General features: G+C 40.3%; 2 protein-coding genes across 2 annotated transcripts; one reads left to right on the top strand and one right to left on the bottom strand.

Annotated features, from left to right (window-relative positions):
* Positions 1-695: 695 nt before the first annotated feature.
* LOC133269923 (RNA ligase 1-like) lies at positions 696-8,511 on the top strand. Its single transcript, XM_061454659.1, has 7 exons — positions 696-817; positions 2,541-2,658; positions 2,977-3,072; positions 5,649-5,765; positions 6,158-6,352; positions 7,345-7,514; positions 8,092-8,511. The coding sequence occupies exons 1-7, from the start codon at positions 728-730 to the stop codon at positions 8,278-8,280; spliced, it is 975 nt and encodes a 324-aa protein (XP_061310643.1). The 5' UTR covers positions 696-727; the 3' UTR covers positions 8,281-8,511.
* A 378-nt stretch (positions 8,512-8,889) lies between these two features.
* On the bottom strand, positions 8,890-16,645 carry LOC133269922 (centrosomal protein of 290 kDa-like). The gene is made up of 8 exons (XM_061454658.1): positions 16,228-16,645; positions 15,772-15,894; positions 15,293-15,453; positions 12,529-12,670; positions 11,060-11,133; positions 10,803-10,906; positions 9,874-9,977; positions 8,890-9,678 (listed from the first exon to the last, which is right to left on the bottom strand). The coding sequence occupies exons 1-8, from the start codon at positions 16,339-16,341 to the stop codon at positions 9,490-9,492; spliced, it is 1,011 nt and encodes a 336-aa protein (XP_061310642.1). The 5' UTR covers positions 16,342-16,645; the 3' UTR covers positions 8,890-9,489.
* Between the last annotated feature and the right edge of the window lie 1,902 nt (positions 16,646-18,547).

Below are 18,547 nucleotides of genomic sequence, written 5' to 3'. Positions count from 1 at the left end.
CAACAGGGCCAATGACAACAGGGGAGAAGGGACTGGTGAGGAGGTGGTGTTGAGAAATTTGACTTTTTTCATGCCCCTGCTCGGCTGCGATTGGCAATAAACTGAGAGAAAAGAGTGAGCGATCTCTGTCCGTGTCCTTGTGTCGACCGACGAGCCTTTCGTTTTATGTTCTCCCCTCTGTGCAGCTAAAGAGCACAGCGGCAAAGCAGCTTTGGTGAGCGAGTGCCTGGCGTCCAGGCACAGTCAAGCGGCAGAGACTCAAGGGTTGTACGCCGAGGCAGAGCCTGGGTAAGGACAGCAGGCGGCTGTCCTGAGGGAGAGGTCCCCACAGCTTGGGGCCTCAGGCCGGCCTCGGCCTCGCGGCCGCCGGGACCCATCTCCGAGCACAACTGTGGCTCCCGGGCCGGCCCTGGCCCGGCGGCAACTGCCGCTGGGGAGAGCGGAGCTGCCCCAGGCCCGCGGCCGGGCCGGGCGTGGCGGGGCGGGGCGGGGCGGCGGAACCGACCCGAGGCTGCGGGCTGCTGGACACGGGCAGCCCAGCTCACCCACCGCGCCCACGGCCGTGCCGCAGAGCTTGGCGGGGGGGGCAGTAACGGGCTCCACTTCCCGTGGCGCCCCGCGGGCGCGGCGCAGGCGCAGTGTGGGCTGGGTTCGGCTCGGCTCGGCTCGGCTCGGCTCGGCGCGGCGCGGCGCGGCGCGGGGCTGGCGGTGGGTTGGGGCCGGGATCATGAGGCGTCGGGGTGCGGTGCAGCGGAAGGTGCCGTGTTTGTTCGTGACGGAGGTGAAGGAGGAGCCGTCGGCCAAGCGGGAGCGGCAGGTGGTCGGGGCGGCACGGGGCTGGGAGGGCGGTAGGAGGTGGGGGCCCCAGTCTCCGCGGCGGGGCCGAGTCCGGTGCCGGGTCGAGCTGACCGGAGCGCACCCGACGGGGTGAGTCAGCCGAGTGGTGAGAGGTTTGGCTGCAGGTCTCTGGCGAAATGGACGGTGGCGTATCCAGGTGCTCACGCAAGAGTCGGAAATGGTCACGGCAAGGAACGAGCCTGCTCCACCGTGGACAGACTGGGAGTTGTGTAAAACTGTCGCGCCATGCCCGCCTGTGAGCCTTGTGGGGAATAAACGCGCTTTTTTCTCTTCTGTTTTGTTGTGATCCGGGCAGTAACAGGGTTATGCGGGAAGAATTCCTTTGAGGCTGTAAAACGTGGGATATCTAATAAGGGGAAAGTAGTGGATCCGAGTCAACGTTACGACTTCCTGAGATGGAAATGGCAGTGTCAAGACAGACTGGGGTGTGATTCGCCTCTCTAGCCATAGACCTTCAATCTTTCTTACCTGGTTTTAGGAGCAGTACCTACTGTTTTCTGTCAGCTGCATGGTGAACTTTTATCCGTGTGGGTGACTTTCACCCTTTAGTATTTCACTTCTGGACGGAAGAGCTGAAATGATTGCCAAGACTTCAGTAACTAAGTTGTTCAACTCTGAGTAGCAACACCATCGTGGTAATGGTCATGTAAGGGTCTCCCTATGTATTTTCTTAATTCATGCAGAAGAAACCATTAGGGGATTAGGTCTAGAACTGGCATACGCTGTGTTTTCCCTTTTTTCAAACTGCAGGCAAGAATTCCAGAGGGGGTTCTGTTTGCTGGGGAAGAAGGGTGGTGGTGGTCAGAAAACCAACGGGAATTTTACCTTCTTACCCTGAACGATTTTCATGTAATCTTCATAAAATTGTCATAGATGATTGCAAATCTGTTTTCTAAAATAGAAAACAGCCCATTGATACAAAGAAAGCCTGTAGAAGGTTCTCATTTTATGAATTCAGAGTTCTGTTTTGAGATTCACAACTCATAGGTGTCCTGGGAGAGAGGAGGAAGGGGAGATGATTTTGCAGGAACATTTGAATCCAAACACGACTGGTGATATGTTTACAGTGATGCTGTTACAGAACCCCGCTTAGAAATTTGGAATAGTTGTGGGTGGCTGTTTATTTCAGATGCCTGGATCACTTGTGTCTTTGCTCTTGGAAGTGGAAGACTGTTTAGTTGGCAGCTCTGATACCAAGTGTGTAACATCAGGATGCTTTTGCTACCTTGTGTTGCACTGGCCCTTGTATTTCATGGCATAAAATGGTGCTGTTGGCTTCCAGTTCCGAACTGAGAGCTTGGAGCAGCTCATGGGGATGAATTTCTGTTGCCATTGTCATACAGGAAGGCACATCCAAATACTGCAGCATTAGCCTGGAGCCCTTCTAGTTTATATGCACTACTTGAAGTGCATAAAATGGCAAAATTATCTCTAAATAATAAACAAGTGTGGAAAAGGGGGAGAGAGTTTGCAAAGAGATTGCCTTTGGTCTTCTGTATTAGAGCATTTTCCAGGCTGCCATGTCTTGAGGAAACTGGTGTATTTTGATAGGGTTAGAAATCAGGAATAGGATGAGTAAGACTTGGCTTCTAGAGTCCAGTTGTCAGGAGCAAGAATCCACATGAGAAAAAAGACAGTAATCTAGCCATGATGAGGGTTTAAAATACCTGTCTTTTTTTCAGCCGTTTAAAGTTTTGGCTACTGAAACTATAACTGCAAAGGCGATAGAGGCAGATATATACAGTGCAATTCCTACTGAAAAGGTGGATGGAACCTGCTGTTACGTAACTACCTACAAAGGTAATGCAACGGTTTTGTGAGTTTTCTCATGCTGAGTAGAAGCCTTGTTTTATGTAGCTTTTGCTTTTGTTGTGAGGTTTACTGGATTACAGCTTTTGTGAATGCAGCTGCCATTGAAGATCTTGACCACGCAGTAATAGTTACCGTAACCATAGGTCCATGTAGTCTAATGAATGTATGAATTTATGTAGTGTCTTTGGCCGTAAAATAATTTCTCTTGTTGCAAATGAGAATTCATACCTTGTCTTTTATGTACTTGATTTCAGCGGGTATGGTCACCTCAGTAAACTGCTGGTTTTCTTTCTCTGGAAACTCTAGGGCAACCCTATCTGTGGGCTAGGCTGGATTGTAAACCTAACAAGCAAGCTGAAAAAAAGTTTAAACAATTCTTGTATTCATTGGAAGATTGCAAAGGTTGGTGAAGATTTCTTACTTTTTCTTTTCCGATAGAAGTTAATCTAGTTTGCAAAGCGGCTCTCATGTAATGCAGGAAATGTCAGTGATCATACTCAAATTATTTTAATGTCACTCTTGAAGAGAACTTTAGAGTCGACTGAGGAAGGAGATACCAAAAGCAGTGCAGTGGGTGAGATAAGGGCTGGCATGGTATGGCCAGTGGGTGGCAATGCCTGTGGGAACGTTTACAGGTCTCCTGGGAGCATGGAGAGCTCAGGAGTGTGTCTGAAATTCTTGTCCACCAGTGCATGCAGTGTGAGAAGCAAACAGCATGAAATGGAAGCATTGGTTAGCTCCCAGAATTACACTATCATCGGTATTATTGATACTTGACGGAATGAGTGGCGCGATTGGAGTGCTGGGAGGGAGGCCTACAGGCTGTTTAGGAGGGATAGAGAGGGCAGGTGAGGTGGAGGTGTTGCACTGTGCATGAGGGAAAGGTTTGACTCTACAGTCTGTATGGTTAGTAGGTGATGCAGTTGTGGAGTAGGGGAAATGGAAAACAAAGGAGACGTTGTAGAGGGGTGTCTACTTCCAATAGCCCAACCAGGATGCAAGCAGCAGTAAGTTATTTCATAGGCAATTAGGAGATGTTTCCGGATCGGTAGCCCATGTCCTTGTGGGAGATTGCGATTTCCCAGACATCAGCTGGGAATATCATACTGCTGTGATGAGCAGGTCTTGGAAAGGAAATCCTATGATCTCCGGAAGCAAGGTCGGGCTTTGCTGGAGTATTAGAGAGACATGGTTTGTATATCATAGAACTGTAGGGTAGTTAGGGTTGGAAAGGACCTTAAGATCATCTAGTTCAAACCACCCTGCCATGAGCAGTGACACCTCACACTAAACCGTGTCACCCAAGGCCTTGAACACTGCCAGCGATGGAGCATTCACAGCTTCCCTGGGCAACACATTCCGGTGCCTTATCACCCTTACAGTAAAGAACTTCTTCCTCATATCCAATCTAAACTTCCCCTGTTTAGGTTTTAACCCGTTACCCCTTGTCCTGGCACTACAGTCCCTAATGAAGAGTCCCTCCCCAGCATCATTATAGGCCCCCTGCAGATACTGGCAGGTTGCTATGGGGTCTCCACGCAGCCTCCTCTTCTCCAGAAAAAAAAATGATGCAGGAAAAAGACACGAAGGGCCTCAGGTGAGGGAGCTAGTCCTGTTAGGGCAGGACCCCTCCTGATCATCTACCAAAAAGGTCTTGGGAGTTGGGAAGTCTGCACTGACTGGAATCTAGCCAGTGTTACTCCAGTCCTCAAAAAGGGCATGAGGGAAGACCAGGGAACCTACAGACCTGTTAGTCTAATGTTGGTTGCAGAAAAAATTATGGGGAAGATTCTGCTTGGTTCTGTTGAAAGTCATTTAAAGAATAAAGAAATAGTCGTCTGGCACAGTCACATGGATTTACAAAGGCAAAGTCCTGTTTAACTAATTTGGTATCCTTCTATGATTAGGTCACCTGCCTACTGGATGAAGGGAAGGTGGTGGGGGTAGTTTTTCTGGACTTTAGTAAGGCTTTTGATACTGTCCCTGACAGCATCCTTCTGGAGAGGTTGGCCAACTGTGGGGACTAAGAAGGTTCACAGTGTGCTTGGTGAAGAAGTAGCTGAAGGGCAGAGCTCCCAAGGTTGTAGTGAATGGGACTGCATTTGGCTGGGGACTGGTCACCAGTGGTGTTCCTCAGGGCTCAATTCTACGGTTCTGGTTGACAGCAGCATTCCCTGGCAGCCCAGAGGGCAAACTGCATTCTGGGGTGCATCAAACCAGCATAACCAGCTGGTCAAAAGAGGTGATTATCCTGCTGTATTCAGTGTTGGTGGAGCCTCACCCTGAATCCGGTGTGCAGTTCTGGGCCCTAGAGCTTGAAGGACATTAAGGTCCTTGCATGCGTTCAGAGGAGGGCAACAGTGGTGGTAATGGGGCTGGAAAGAAGGTACTCTGAGTGCTTCGGGCTTGTTGAGTTTGCAGAAAAGGAGGCTGAGTGGTGATATGTTTTCCTCTCTACAGCTTCCTGAGGAGGGGAAGTGGAGAGGGTTTAGACATTAGGAAGCTTTTCTTTACTAAGAGGGTGGTCAGACACTGGAAGAGGCTTCCTAGAGAGGTGGTCAATGTCCCAGGCCTGTCACTGTTCAAAAGGCATTTTGACGATGCCCTTAACAACAACAGCGTGCTTTAAGTTTTGGTCAGCCCTGAATTGGTCATGCAGTTGGACTGGATGATTGTTGTGGGTCCCTTCCAACCAAAATTCTGTTCTGTTTTGTTCTTATTTATCTTGTTCCACTTTAAATACAATGTTGGCTATTTAGATGCCTATTTCCGCTTCTTAGTTTTGAACTTTTAAACTACACCATCCTAATTGTAGCTTGCCTGAGTGTGCCAGATTTTAGTGCTTGTACTAATTGGGACTACTGCCTGTAAAACAAAGTTTAGATCAGTGGTATTTTAATAGTTGCATTGAAAGACGATCAAAACGTAAAATTGGCTAAGAGTTTGCCAGGAACTAAATGTCGTACTTACACATCTAGAATTTGCTTGGAACATTGAAGAGGATTTCAAGCCTGTTCCAGATACCTGGATTCCAGCAAAGGACATAGAGTTTTCTAATGGCAATCCCTTGCCTGATGAGAACGGACATATGCCAGGTACTTAAGATGCAGAATGGGTAAAGTGGGTGGGGGGAAATCCATTTTTGAAGTTAATTAGAATTAGTTGTAGAGTAAAAAGTAGTAGTTAACCTGTTCAGAAAAGAATTGCATGTCATTCATTCAGTGTCTAGAAAGGCTTTGTTCTTCTGACACAATGAAAATAATTGCAGTTTGCTGTACAGTCTTACAGGGCTTCAGCTGAAGGCATAGTTGTCCTGTTTGCATTCCTCTGACATTTCTCTGAGACACAACAGAGTTTCTCTTGTTACTCTTTCTGTTCGGAGTTAATGGTGTGTATTGTTGTTTTGGGTTTTAATGCATGTACAATTCTACTACATGTTTGATAACTTCAGGTATTTACTTTGGTAAAATGAAATGTTTTCTCCTAGGTTGGGTGCCTGTGGAGAAAAATAGTAAGCAGTATTGCTGGCACTCATCCGTTGTAAATTATGAGGCTGAAATAGCACTGGTATTGAAACACCATGCTGATCCAGGGCTTCTGGAAATCAGCCCGGTGCCATTATCAGAAATTTTAGAGCAAACACTGGAGCTTATTGGGACTAATATTAATGCAAATCCGTATGGTAAGTTTCTATGGTCTTTTCTTAAATACTTTCCTATTTGGTGATATTTTTGAGTTAAGTCAATGCTTTTTTTTTTATTTGCTTTTTTTTTTTAATAAGTTTTTTTAAAAGTTCCAAGTTAGCAGTGTAACTTTTTTAGAAAGGAGAGAAAGGGCTGGCTCAAAAAACACCCACCCAGAAATGCTCGCCTCAGAAAGCTGAGTTTTTACGAAACTATGTTTAGTAAACCTGTTTTCACCTGCGTGTTCTTCAGGAGTTACTAGAAGAATGCTTTGCATTACTCTTTAGTTGTTTAAAATGTTACTATTAAAATACTAAAATATTTAAGATTGTTTGTTAGTGTCTTTTCTTGACTTTTTTTTTTCCTTGCTCTTTTGATGTTCTTTATTCCCTTAAAGCAGAAAATGATTGCTTGTTTTTTTTTTTCCTGTAAAGTCAGAAATTGTAATTTTTTAATTATAAAATCTTATGAATACTTTTTTAGGGAAATGTAATTTAAGCTAAATTTTGGTTGTGGCTTCTCTGTAAAATCCTTACAACAACAAAAATAGATATGAGCACAACTGATTTCTGAGCGTTGCTGTTAGGGTAACTTGCAAGGACAGATAGGAAAAATAGTAGTATCTGGTCTAAGCATTTTCTCAGAATGTAAAGGAAATGCAACACAAAAGTTTAATGGCTGTATTCTTAAATGGAGACTTACACTGAACGGTCAGCGAAGCAGCAATGCAGTTGTTAACAGCCTGGCTTAAGTATTAATCTATATTTATAAGAAAATATATAAATAAAAGGTTACGTGAGGAAGAAACAGCTACATTTGGTACTTAAAAGTACGTATTTAACTGTTCCCTTAAACAGTTCTCTTAACTGTTACAGAATCTAATAAAAGTCTACCTTTAATAGTGCTTTAGATAGCCATAGTAACAAAAGTGAGGAAAATCTTAACGCACGTAACTAGCAGCAGTTGTTTGTTTTTTTTTCTCTTAACGTAGGATTAGGAAGCAAGAAGCAGCCTGTACATCTTCTTGTGCCACATGGAGCATTTGAAATAAAGAATCCGCCCCCTCTGAAACAAAATGACATACTATCTTGGTTTGAAGGCTGCAGTGAGGGTAAAGTGGAAGGAATTGTGTGGCACTGCAATGATGGGTGTTTAATCAAGGTAAATATATATGTGGGCATGGGGGAAGCAGTAGAGTAATTCATACGACTTCAAGTGAGGTATTCACTTCTTGTCTCGCTTTCCAAATTCTTTAGTAGTAATGTTCTCCGAGCAAGTGAGATGACAGTAGAATTAGTCAAGACAGTGAATCACTACAGTGACAACATATTAAACTTTTTCATTATCTACATTATACTAATAAGGTAATTGAGAACATAGTATTTTCTTGCCTCTCAGTATAGGAATACTCAACATTTTAAAGCTTCGTTTCTTTGTCTTAAAAATTCCTTTCTTGTAATGTTGACTTACAGAACAAGTATTGCTAATAAGAATGTGGGTTTTGATTAACTGGCAGGTTCGTATTTTTTCCTGAAGCTCTGGATGACACCTTGGTTCTGGTTTGTCTTGTGCTTTGCTGTTACTCGTGTTACTCAGATAACTGCTTAATGATTCTAAGTGCCCCAGTGCAGAGGATTTTCGAATGAAAGCACATGCACACCCACACCTCCCTGCAAGTTGGAACTGTTGGGCTACTATACCAGAACCTCTAAGCTGATTTTACTTCTTTCTATTTTAGCTCCATCGCCATCATCTTGGCTTACGCTGGCCACTTGCAGAGACGCACCTCAATTCTCAGCCGGTTGTAATTTCTTTTAATAGAGCTAAATATGACTGTGACTTTGAACCAAAGAGTTTGTTTCACCATTTTTCAAACTTGAATGGTCAAAGATTTGACAGACTCCAAGATATCAAGTTTGATGCTTGATATGGGTTTTATGAGCTACATTCCTCCTGCGTCTACCACAGAACTCTTTACAAATAATCTCCTATCTCGGGCAACGGCCTAGGTACTGTGTGCAATGTTAAGTTTTTCCTAAATGACTGATTTGATGTAGCGAGAGATCCAACATCCAGAGCAGAGATCTAGCTTTTAGCATGTTTCTTTTCAGTTCGGAAAAATTCTTAACTTTTGAATCCATTTCTGGAAACTGTTATAAGTTAAGTGTCAGAAGCATACTGTAAAGGATGTATTTCAGGTGGGCCCATAAAATTGCATTTTTTATTTTTTCTAAGTTGTAGCAGTTTCTTTTGGTGGAAAACTTTTCATTGGTATTACTTAACTGGTAAGCTGCAGCATTATACTGTTACTCAAAAGCCCACTCAAGCTATACGCTACTTAAGTCCGTCTGCTATTTTGAGACAAAAAGCGTGAAAGAAAGTAAACTTCTATTTTAGAGGTCCTCAGTGATTTGAGACATGACTTGGCTCAATAACACCCAGACTGCATCTCAATTAGGAAACTTCATCAAGGGCATATTAAGAAAGATGACCTATAAATAATAAAGGTGAGACCGCCCGATTGTTTGGAGTTGGCTTTATTTGTGCTGTAAAAGTATACATCCAGCTATATAAAATATACAAAATGAAAAATTATTTAAATACCAAAACACCATTAGATTGGTTGAAATACTACTATAACTTTATTTTCAATTCTTTGTTCTTGGATTTTCTAAAATTTGAGGTAAAAACAGTCAGGGATGTAAGCGCAGGTAGTCAGCACACTGACCCTGAGTCCACAGTTAAGGATGATAGCGCGAGACAGCAGAACGAATTGCACGTTTTTACTGGTCTGGAACTTGGCAGACTTGGTACATTTTAAGAGTTTCTTGACTTACAGGGTAAGTCCAAGGTTTCAACTTCGCTTAACACCTGTGTATAACTCAAATTACTGTTCTAAATTAAGATACAGTATTGCAAAGGGGCTGGGAGAAGTAAAACTCATTTTTGACTGGTGTATATAAATACTGACCATAATCTGTCGACTAATCCAATTCTGTGCTCTTAGGTATGTGCCAAACTATTGTAACTTTAATAGACTTGTATTATTCCGAGATAAAAAACAGATAAAATAAATATTATGAAATTGCCCCCGAATTTATTTACTGTATTAATACTGAGGACACTAAACACTAGCCTAATCAACAGAAACATTGCCTGGACTATCCCCTTGAATGCCAAACTCTTCAGAAAGCTGCTTTAGTTTCTCTTCTAAGATAATATTTTTTTTAACTTCTTCACTGTAGTTATATTTCAGATCTTCAATTTCTTCAAAAAAGGAAGGGCCATAGTTTTCTAGTTCTCTTCTCAGCGCTTTTGTTTCTTCCTGTTAAAAAGAATGAAGGAATACACTACCTTTATCCGGAACTTGGGAAATACATGTCAACAACTTAAGTGGTAAATGATGAGATAATAATAAGCATGTTCTCTAGAGACACTAGATATTAGTTTAGATATTAACCAACTCCTCCTAGATAACCACTGTCTCATTGTCTTGCCCAGGATGATCTTTGCAACTCACCCTTAATTGCTGTTTCTCCAGCTCAGAGGCTTTCAACTGTGTCTGGAGGTCAGCTGCTTCCATTAACCTGTCACTTTTATCCTTCTGTAAAATTTCATTCTGTCCTGCAAAAGTCATGGTAATTTGTTACAAAATTTAAGGTAATGAAAAACAATGATACGAGTTATCTTGTCACAGTAATTCTGCATCCCCTGAAAGCTGAACAATTTGTAACAGTGTGTAAACCCAATGGGGATCAACACCCACCAAAAATTCAAGTCACTTGGGCTTTAGTTCTTACACAAATTAAGTGGGTGTGTCTGGCTCCTATAACTGAATGCAGTGCTCCCATTGCCAGTCCTGCATTCAGTTTCTCTGAGTTAAATGCAGGAAATTTGGCAATAACGTAGTGTAAGGATCTTGTTAACTATAATCATAATTTCAGAAAGGGTTAGTTTTTCTTTTCCCAGTCATACGGCAACGTGCTGCTCTATAGTGCTCTGCTTTTCCCTTGGGAGTCTTAAACTATTTGCAGAGCTGGTATCTGGGAAGAGATGAATAGAATTCTATGGCAGCTTCCAACCCAAGGCAGAAGGGGTAATAAGCAGGAGGATTTCAGTGAATGACTGACACAAGAAGTCTTCTGAGGTTTATAAAGCAAAGCGATGAACTATACATCCTCTTGGAAAGGGAAATCTGACAAATATTACGAGCTCTTGTTCGTAAGATCTTAAAAATCTCCGCAATTAGTTAACACTTCTCTATAAACCCCTTGTGAAAGTAACTCCAAAATCCAGGACCTTAATTTGCTCCAGTTTACGCTACTCTGTAATTAACATAATTCACATAATTCTGTAGGTTTATTACCATTTTGCACATACATTTTAACCTATTTTTACTTAAGGCCCCAAATACAGGAGGATCATCATTTTAGTATTGAAAACGATTACCAGCTGCAGAAACTTCACTTGTACATGTGTGCATGTGGTGCTTATAATCTTCCACCTGCTGAGCTAGTTCTGCTTTGTCTTTCTCTAATCGGTTATTAGTTAATCTGGAATATAAAACATTTTTAGAATAATTTTTAAAAACTGTTAAACTATTTTAGAATATAAAATATATAAGTAAAAATCGCGGTGGCCGTTTCCTGATTATTCTCATGTATATTGGCTGAATTATTTATTTAGGTATTTAAAGAGTACATTACCTTAAAAGCTGAAGCTCCCTGAAAAGGCTTTGCTCTGTCCTTGTACCTTCAGGAAACTGTTTGAGAAGCTCAATCTTAAAAGAAAAATTAAGAAAGTTTTACTCTTGAAACAGTATCCAGAGGTAATACAGTTCAGATGGAGTTCTCTTTGATACCGAATTAGAAAAATGAATGAAAATAATACTAAGGACATAACCAGGTACTAGATCATCAGAGTGTTCATCTACTGACAGTTTTCACAAAGCTAATTACCTACAGAGGGGTGTAGCCTCTTCAAGTGCTTTTCAGTAGAGGATGCAGGAGCAAAAAATCAGAGGCTATACGAGCAAAAAATACAAGACTATATATTTGAATGAAGTGACAATTTATGAACTCTCCTAAGGCTATGGTCAGTGATAGCCGTTCGTTCTATTATTAACTAAAATGATAAGGATTTGTTTGGTTGTGTTTATTTTTTTTTAACAACCATCAATCTCTTGTTTCTTTTTAATGTAGCTACCCTTGACACATCTCTTCATCAGTATTTGAGACACAAAACAAACTGGGAAGTGTGTTGCTCCACAGTAGCATCACATAATGAAATAATTTTCTCTCTGTGTTAATTTTGCTGCTGTTGTACACTTCCTGTTAATAATCTGACTTTAGAAAAGGAAAACCAAACACAAATTAACAAAATTTTTTTTTTATAGCACTCAATTCCAAGTTCTATTTATTGAATGCTTTCGTTGCCTACAGGAAATATATGACTTCCTATAGTGGAAGTTGTGTGTTTGATTCAGTACAACAAGAATGGCCAGTACAAGATGCCTGGGGAGCAAAACCCTGCACGTATTAATAAATGAGAGGATGGAAGCTAACCTAGGTGGGTAGTCCTAGGGCTGCATCTGCAAAGTACTTAAAAGCCAAAATTTGATACATCTTTTCAAAGGTGCCGGAGTTTAAAATTTATCAACTCTTCCATGTGTGAAATAATGTTTGTATGACTTATTAGGGACTGCATATTCAGAGGCCATATTGGTAATAGGCATGAAGATCCATGCCCTTTATGGTGGCAGAGTTAATCAGTCCCCCAAAAAAGACCTGGAAGAGGTAAGTTCCTCCAGCAAACTCACTCCTGCAGTGGAACAAGCTAGAAAGATTTTATTTGAAGCATCTGTACCTACATGTGATCAATGAAAGCTATCATTAAAAAAAAAAAAAACAAACCAACAACAAACACATGGAAGAATACTACAGAAAAAAAAAATTCCCCTGAGACTGCAAGTCAGAAGTATATGTTGATAATCTGTAGTAAACCTCATTAATGGCTAAAACATGTAAATGTACAGGTACAGCAACCAGGGCTGAAAAAAACCATAAAAGCATGGATCAGAGAAAAATAACAAACCAAACTCTGCCCATATAGATATTAGAAAGAAATAAATATTAAGCAATTTATTCTCAGAGTCATCTGGCTAAATTTTACTCACTTGTTCTTTTAGATCTTGTAAGTTTTTATCAGCATTCTGTTCACGTTCTGTTGCTTCCTGCAGCAGCTGTTTAAGGTCAGTAATGCTTTGGGTTTTTTTAGCAATATGCATTTCCATTTCCTTTATCTTCGTTTTGTGCATCCTGGTAGTATTTTTATTTAGAGAAAGATAAGAGCAGAAGCTAATACTTTTGTAGAAATAGAGACTAAAATATCTGTGGGAGATTAAATGCCATAAAATACACTCTACGTTTGGGGCATTGGTCTTAAAAATAAGTGAGCTGAAAGAAAAATGCATTTTTAATCTTAGAGTAAAGGCTTTTGCAAGCGTTACACCTTTGTGGATCTTACTTAGTGTCTGTACTTTATTAAAGGGGGACTGAGATCTTTTTACTCTATTACACGTGAACCCTAAACTACCTCCTGCTAAAAACATGCACATCTGTTATTGATACAGCATGCACATGGGTTGGGTCTTACTTCAGTGTCATATCTTTGATTGATTGAAATAAATTAATGTACTGAGAAAGGGCTAATATAGATACAGAAGATGAAGTTTCCAAAGACAAAAACATTCTGCAAGAACTTCTGTTTACCCTGGAGTAACAGTAGTTGGAAGAGGATTCTGTTTCGATTTGAGCCATAGAAGGCTACAAAAAGGTTTTTTGTAGAATCATTGAAATGTTGGCTGGAAGGTACCTCTGGAGATCACAAGGTCCAATCTCCTGTCTGAAGCGGGCTTTCAGATACCACTGTGATCTACGTCTTGCTACCAGCTGAAGAGCCTTCCAAAGGATCACTTGGATGATCCCCCTGTCTGCCCTTCAGACACCTTCTACTATGACATCCATACTTTGGAAGATTTGCTGGTGGGGTGGACTGCATGTTGAAGTGACCTGGTGAGCTCCTTTAGGTTAGTAATGTCTTAACCTCAGTCACTTACTTTAAAATCATCTTAAAGTAAACGCAAATAAAAGTTTATTCACACCACTTGAAATAGACAAGCACAATTAAGCATAACCATATATTTTATACCTACCTACCTGTCTACAACTGTGTATCTATGTCAGCTTAACAGAACTAAGTAGAAATGTTTTTGAACAGGTGGAGAGCTAGAAGAAAAACTATGTTCAAACCACTGAGCTGACACACTAGTTACTAAGGGCCTACCATCTTCACTGCATGTTCCTGTCTTCCTCCTCCAGTGGCTGGCAGCCGGTTTTGCTTTCCTTCCGTATGCTAAATATGGCTGTCACTGACCTTGCGTAGGGACATTTTACCTCACTACATGGTTAGGGGGAAGGTTAGGAAGGAAGAAAAAAAAAAGGACAGCTTTCTGAAGTCTCAGTGAAGTAAAATGGCTCAGCAGTATGGCAGAGACACACTAAATCTGAAAGGGATCTTGTGGGAGTACAAGGCTGGGCATCAGCAGAAAGATTGTTCAACACTGTTGCGACCTAGGATGAAATCAGACAGGCTTCTCCTGTCCAGCTGATTTTCTGCCCTAATAATGTGGCTGTCAGAGGTTCTGGTTTTGTAGATATCTTCCACTTCTGTTTACAACTATTAAATAGTACTTTTTGCAACATGTCATCTTAATGTCATCCTGAGATCATCCATGACTAAGTACTTCTTCCCCGGATTTGCTCCCTTCCATCCTTAGGCAGGACACAGGCTATTTATTTATTTTAATGGCACATGCATTGTTTTGTTTTCGTGTCCTTTTCTGAGTTACATCAGTAAATGAGATAATATCCAGTTAAAAATTCTTGCCTCAAGAGGAGTAAAATTCTCATTCCTCTTCTACTTTGATGAATCCACACACGTGTATTTCATGTGAATGTATCTTCTGTCAGTCTTTATATCACTCTAGCGTGACATGTAACTAGCATCTTTCTTTGCAGCTCATGACTGAAAGGGGTGTTAACAGGAATGGTCTGGGGGTGACTGTTTGCCAAAATCATTACTTTAAAACAACTGATAGGTAATGTGCAGATAACTTACTGGTAAAGAGTTACAGACATTTACTACCAAACAGAACATGATTTTTGGTTCTGATCTCAAAGTCTGAGTTTTATCTAAAAATCTGGAAATGGTGGTTTACACGCTTCAAATAATATATTGAAAAAGACAATCCAGTGCCAGTCTGTCAGTTTTTCTCCCTTCTTCTACAGATAACAGAACCAGCTGGCTGACTGCAATTAGCCTTCAGAACACACACACCAGGGAGCATCAGCTATGACTATATGCCCCAAGGAATATAGAAATCCAGTGTGTTTCCTAACACAACCTCTGCACATTGACATGGTTAAAACCTAGATTCAAATCCAGCCAAGCTGGGAAAAGCAGGTTCCTGACTTACAGTTTTTGTTTTAGATTCTGATCCATGCGGTAAGGTACTGGAAAATTTCTAAGCTCAGCAAAAACGCTGACATTCCACAAAGCACAAATACAATACATTTAACCAGCAAGGAACACAAAATACTTCCTTTACCAAAACTATCCACAAGCCTACAGCTAATCTGAAGAAGGGAGATAAGTCACTGGCTACTCTGTAGAAGCAGCTGACAGGCCAGTATTTAAGGACACCAGATCTCTGCTGGACCTTTATACTGATTCTACATATTGATATATAATCAGAAAATAAAATACTGATGATACTAAACTATCTTCAAAAGAAGAAAGAAATTATGAAAATTCAAGCCTAATTTGTTTGCTAATATTTAAAGAGAAATTATCTTCCTTACTTCATTCTCAATTCCTACCTTGTTACAATGGGCTTCCAGGTTTTGCTGTCAGCTCCATCAATTTGGCTCTCAGCCAGATTTAGCCTCTTAATGGTTTCCTCCAGCTGCCCTGTTAACTTCTCATTTAATACCTCCAAGTTATTCTTTGCTATTCGTAGCTTCTCTCCATTGTCAGCTTCCTATTGTTCAATAAAAACAAAAGTTTACGGAATACTTAACCTAACGAAGCTCAGGATTATCTGAAGTGAGGGTGGGATAGGGTCAGTGCTGATTTAGAGGAAAACTACCTACAAGATCACTACTGCTATAACTTCCAAATTCTGTCTTTGGCTGCTCCCTGGATGTCTCCCCTCCACGTATAATTCAAAATTCTATCATAGCAATAGCAGTTCTTAGAAAAAGTGTCCAATCCATATCAACCATTAAAAATATATATAAATACACTTACCACGACCAGTAACTAATGGAAATCAAGGGATGCATTACAATGACCATACCTTTTTCAGTTCTTTACGCAGCCTCTCGTTTTCAGTAATGACTTTTTCCATTCCTTTGGTTTTAGAGTCATGACGCATACTCAGCTGGTCCCCCACCTGAAGTTTCATCTTTTCCATTTCAGACTAAATATCAAACAGTTTCTTAAAATACATATGCATTGCTTAGTAGAAAATATCAGATCTCCATTTTTAAAGCATGGCATAGTGACAGCTACCTAGCACAATGAACATAACATTTAATCATGTATTTAAATATATCCTTAAGGCACAGAGTGCCATTACATAAAACATGCAGTACAATGAAGTTCTGCTTTTCTATTCTACAGCCTTCATATTTGGTATTCTTAAACCACTTTTCTGCCAGTCGATACCAATAACAGGCTTGCCGTTTCATTTTCCTACTAACTTGCACGCTAACCGGCTATCTGAATATAGTTGCTGGAAAGATATCGGTACCTTTAGCTTCTCATTTTCCTGTTCAAGACCAAGTAATTTCTCATTAGAAACCACAGCTGGAGTTTTTTTCAGATCCTCATTTTCTCTTTGGACTCTCTCTACAACCTTTTTCATCAAACCAATTGTTTTTTCCAATTCTGCAACTGTCTTTCCGCTTCTACCAGCCTATAGAGAGGAAAGAAAAAAAGTCAAAGGAAGTTAACAGTTCATCTTAACATTCTGAGATACTCCAAATGTTATTTTATCACTTATTTCCCCGCTGCAATGTCTGTTTATTAAAAAAAGTTATATTTTGGTGTGAGTTGAGCCCTGAAGTTTCTTGCATACTTAGCTCCTCAAAGTCAAGACAGCAATTCCTTCATTTTCTGTGTTACTCAAGAAAGCTGCAGTTAGTCTCGAAATCTGCTGTGCTTTATGAACTAGACTGAAACATCGGCAAAATAAATCAAAGTACTACTTTATTTTTTAGCTTTCTTGTACAGCAGTTCCCTCATCCAACAGACCATGCAACTGCTTGAATGCTAATACTGTCTGAAGGAAAATAAACTTCTGCTGGATGAAAGTGACAGGAATAACTACATTTTAAAGCATAAGTAAATCTCCCTTTTCCCAAGGCATATATTCTCCTTGCAGAGTGATAAATATTTAAAAAATACATATCCCTTATTTCTCCGCATATGCTAGGCTGCTGAATATTTCAACTTCTAAATGTAGAACACAGAAACTGTAAGTTTTGGGGTTTGGGGATGGGGTTGTTTTCTTGTGTTTTTATAAATATCAAAGTCTTTTAATAATTACTTTACAAATCCAGATTAGCACAAGCTGTAAAGACTTCAAATGCTGTGGGAGGTGGAAACACAGTAAGAAGCTGAGAGCTTTAAAATTTATAGAATACGAATCAAATATGTTTTGATCCTATACTGTCTTGTTACAAATGAGACAAATACTGTAAGTATGAAGTAGCATGGATTTTCTGATGCTCACTGGAGTTACCAGCAAAGCTTTTCACAACTTTAATGATCCAGAACTAGACCCATAGAAAAATCACTGTATCAATGATAAACAGTTCAGGTATTAATAACACTTCAAAGCAAGTGAGCTTGCAGTTGCTGTTAGAAAATAACCTGATTTTTTGAATCTTATAAAAAACACATTAAAGGTTTCTAAAGTACCATTTTATGGGAGCAAATTAGTAATACTCTAGCGGATTAAGTTCAACTGTAAAAAAAACCAAAATAAAACTGAAACCCCAGACCTCCCCTCTCCCCCAAAAGACTGAAGAAACCTCCACATGTCTTCTGAAAGAAAATTGTTTCAACTGGAATGTCAATGCTGACCATTTCCAATTATGAAAAAAAGCCTAAGAAATTCATTTAAATTAGACAATATTACCTAAACCGTAGTTCTGACAGTTGTCCTGCAAAGGCAGGATATCCATGAAGAGTCTTTTTAACTGTATGCAAAAAGTAGGAGTTTTCTGTATAAATTATGTGAAATCTTCTTTTACAGTTTTGAAATGTATGCTACAAAGACCTGAATTTGAAAGCTGTATTTGTCACTCTTTCCTTCCATTCTTCTTTCAGTTTAGGAAACAAAACCACATTTTCGTGATAAGGTATTTGGAAAAGCCTCTTTCTCTTTGGTTTGACTTTCCTTCCTCTCTTTGCCAAAGTCCACCAGTCATAGACATTATCATCAGCTGACCTACAAAGACATCAAAATCCGATGTTCCAGCTCAAGTAAAGCAAAACACTAGGGTATAACTTCCCTTGCGTGTTTTTGTGTGCTTGCATTTTTTTTCAGGCATCCAATAGCATGAGCTATCACACTTCTGATAAGGCAGGTATTACTCACATAGATCATACATAGCAAACCTGACACATCAGGCATTCTCAGCAAGGAATAAAGAATCTGTTAGAAACAGTGTAGTATATCTATCCCAGCCTATAAACACCTCCAATCAGTACCACAGTCAGTAACCAAGAGGATTAAAATAAGTGGGGGAACAAAAAGTGGCTGGTAACAAGTACATGATCCTGCAGTGAGGTGCAGACATATGGAAGTCCAGACATTTATTTTAGCCTGAGCAGTTGAGTCTATTTGTCACTGTCACTTTATTCAGTTGCCAAAAATCTCTTCATTGTCAAAGCATACCCTGTTACTAAGGTATGCAATTATATATTACTTCTTCGCTTGCAAAAGAAGGCAAAAGCATTTCTCTCTCACATTCCATTATACCTTAGTAAGTTGAATTTGCACCTAGCATTTGGAATTTATCTACGTTCCTTCATGCAAAAATTGCAAGGTGTTAATAAATAGA

This window comes from Pezoporus flaviventris, unplaced genomic scaffold (genome assembly GCF_033815535.1).
Source record: "Pezoporus flaviventris isolate CSIRO_AGI_PZ_B2104156 unplaced genomic scaffold, CSIRO_AGI_Pfla_v1 ptg000016l, whole genome shotgun sequence".
NCBI classification, from domain to species: domain Eukaryota; kingdom Metazoa; phylum Chordata; class Aves; order Psittaciformes; family Psittacidae; genus Pezoporus; species Pezoporus flaviventris.
The sequence above is the reverse complement of the archived record's forward strand: the minus strand, read 5'-3'. Positions and strand labels throughout refer to the sequence as shown.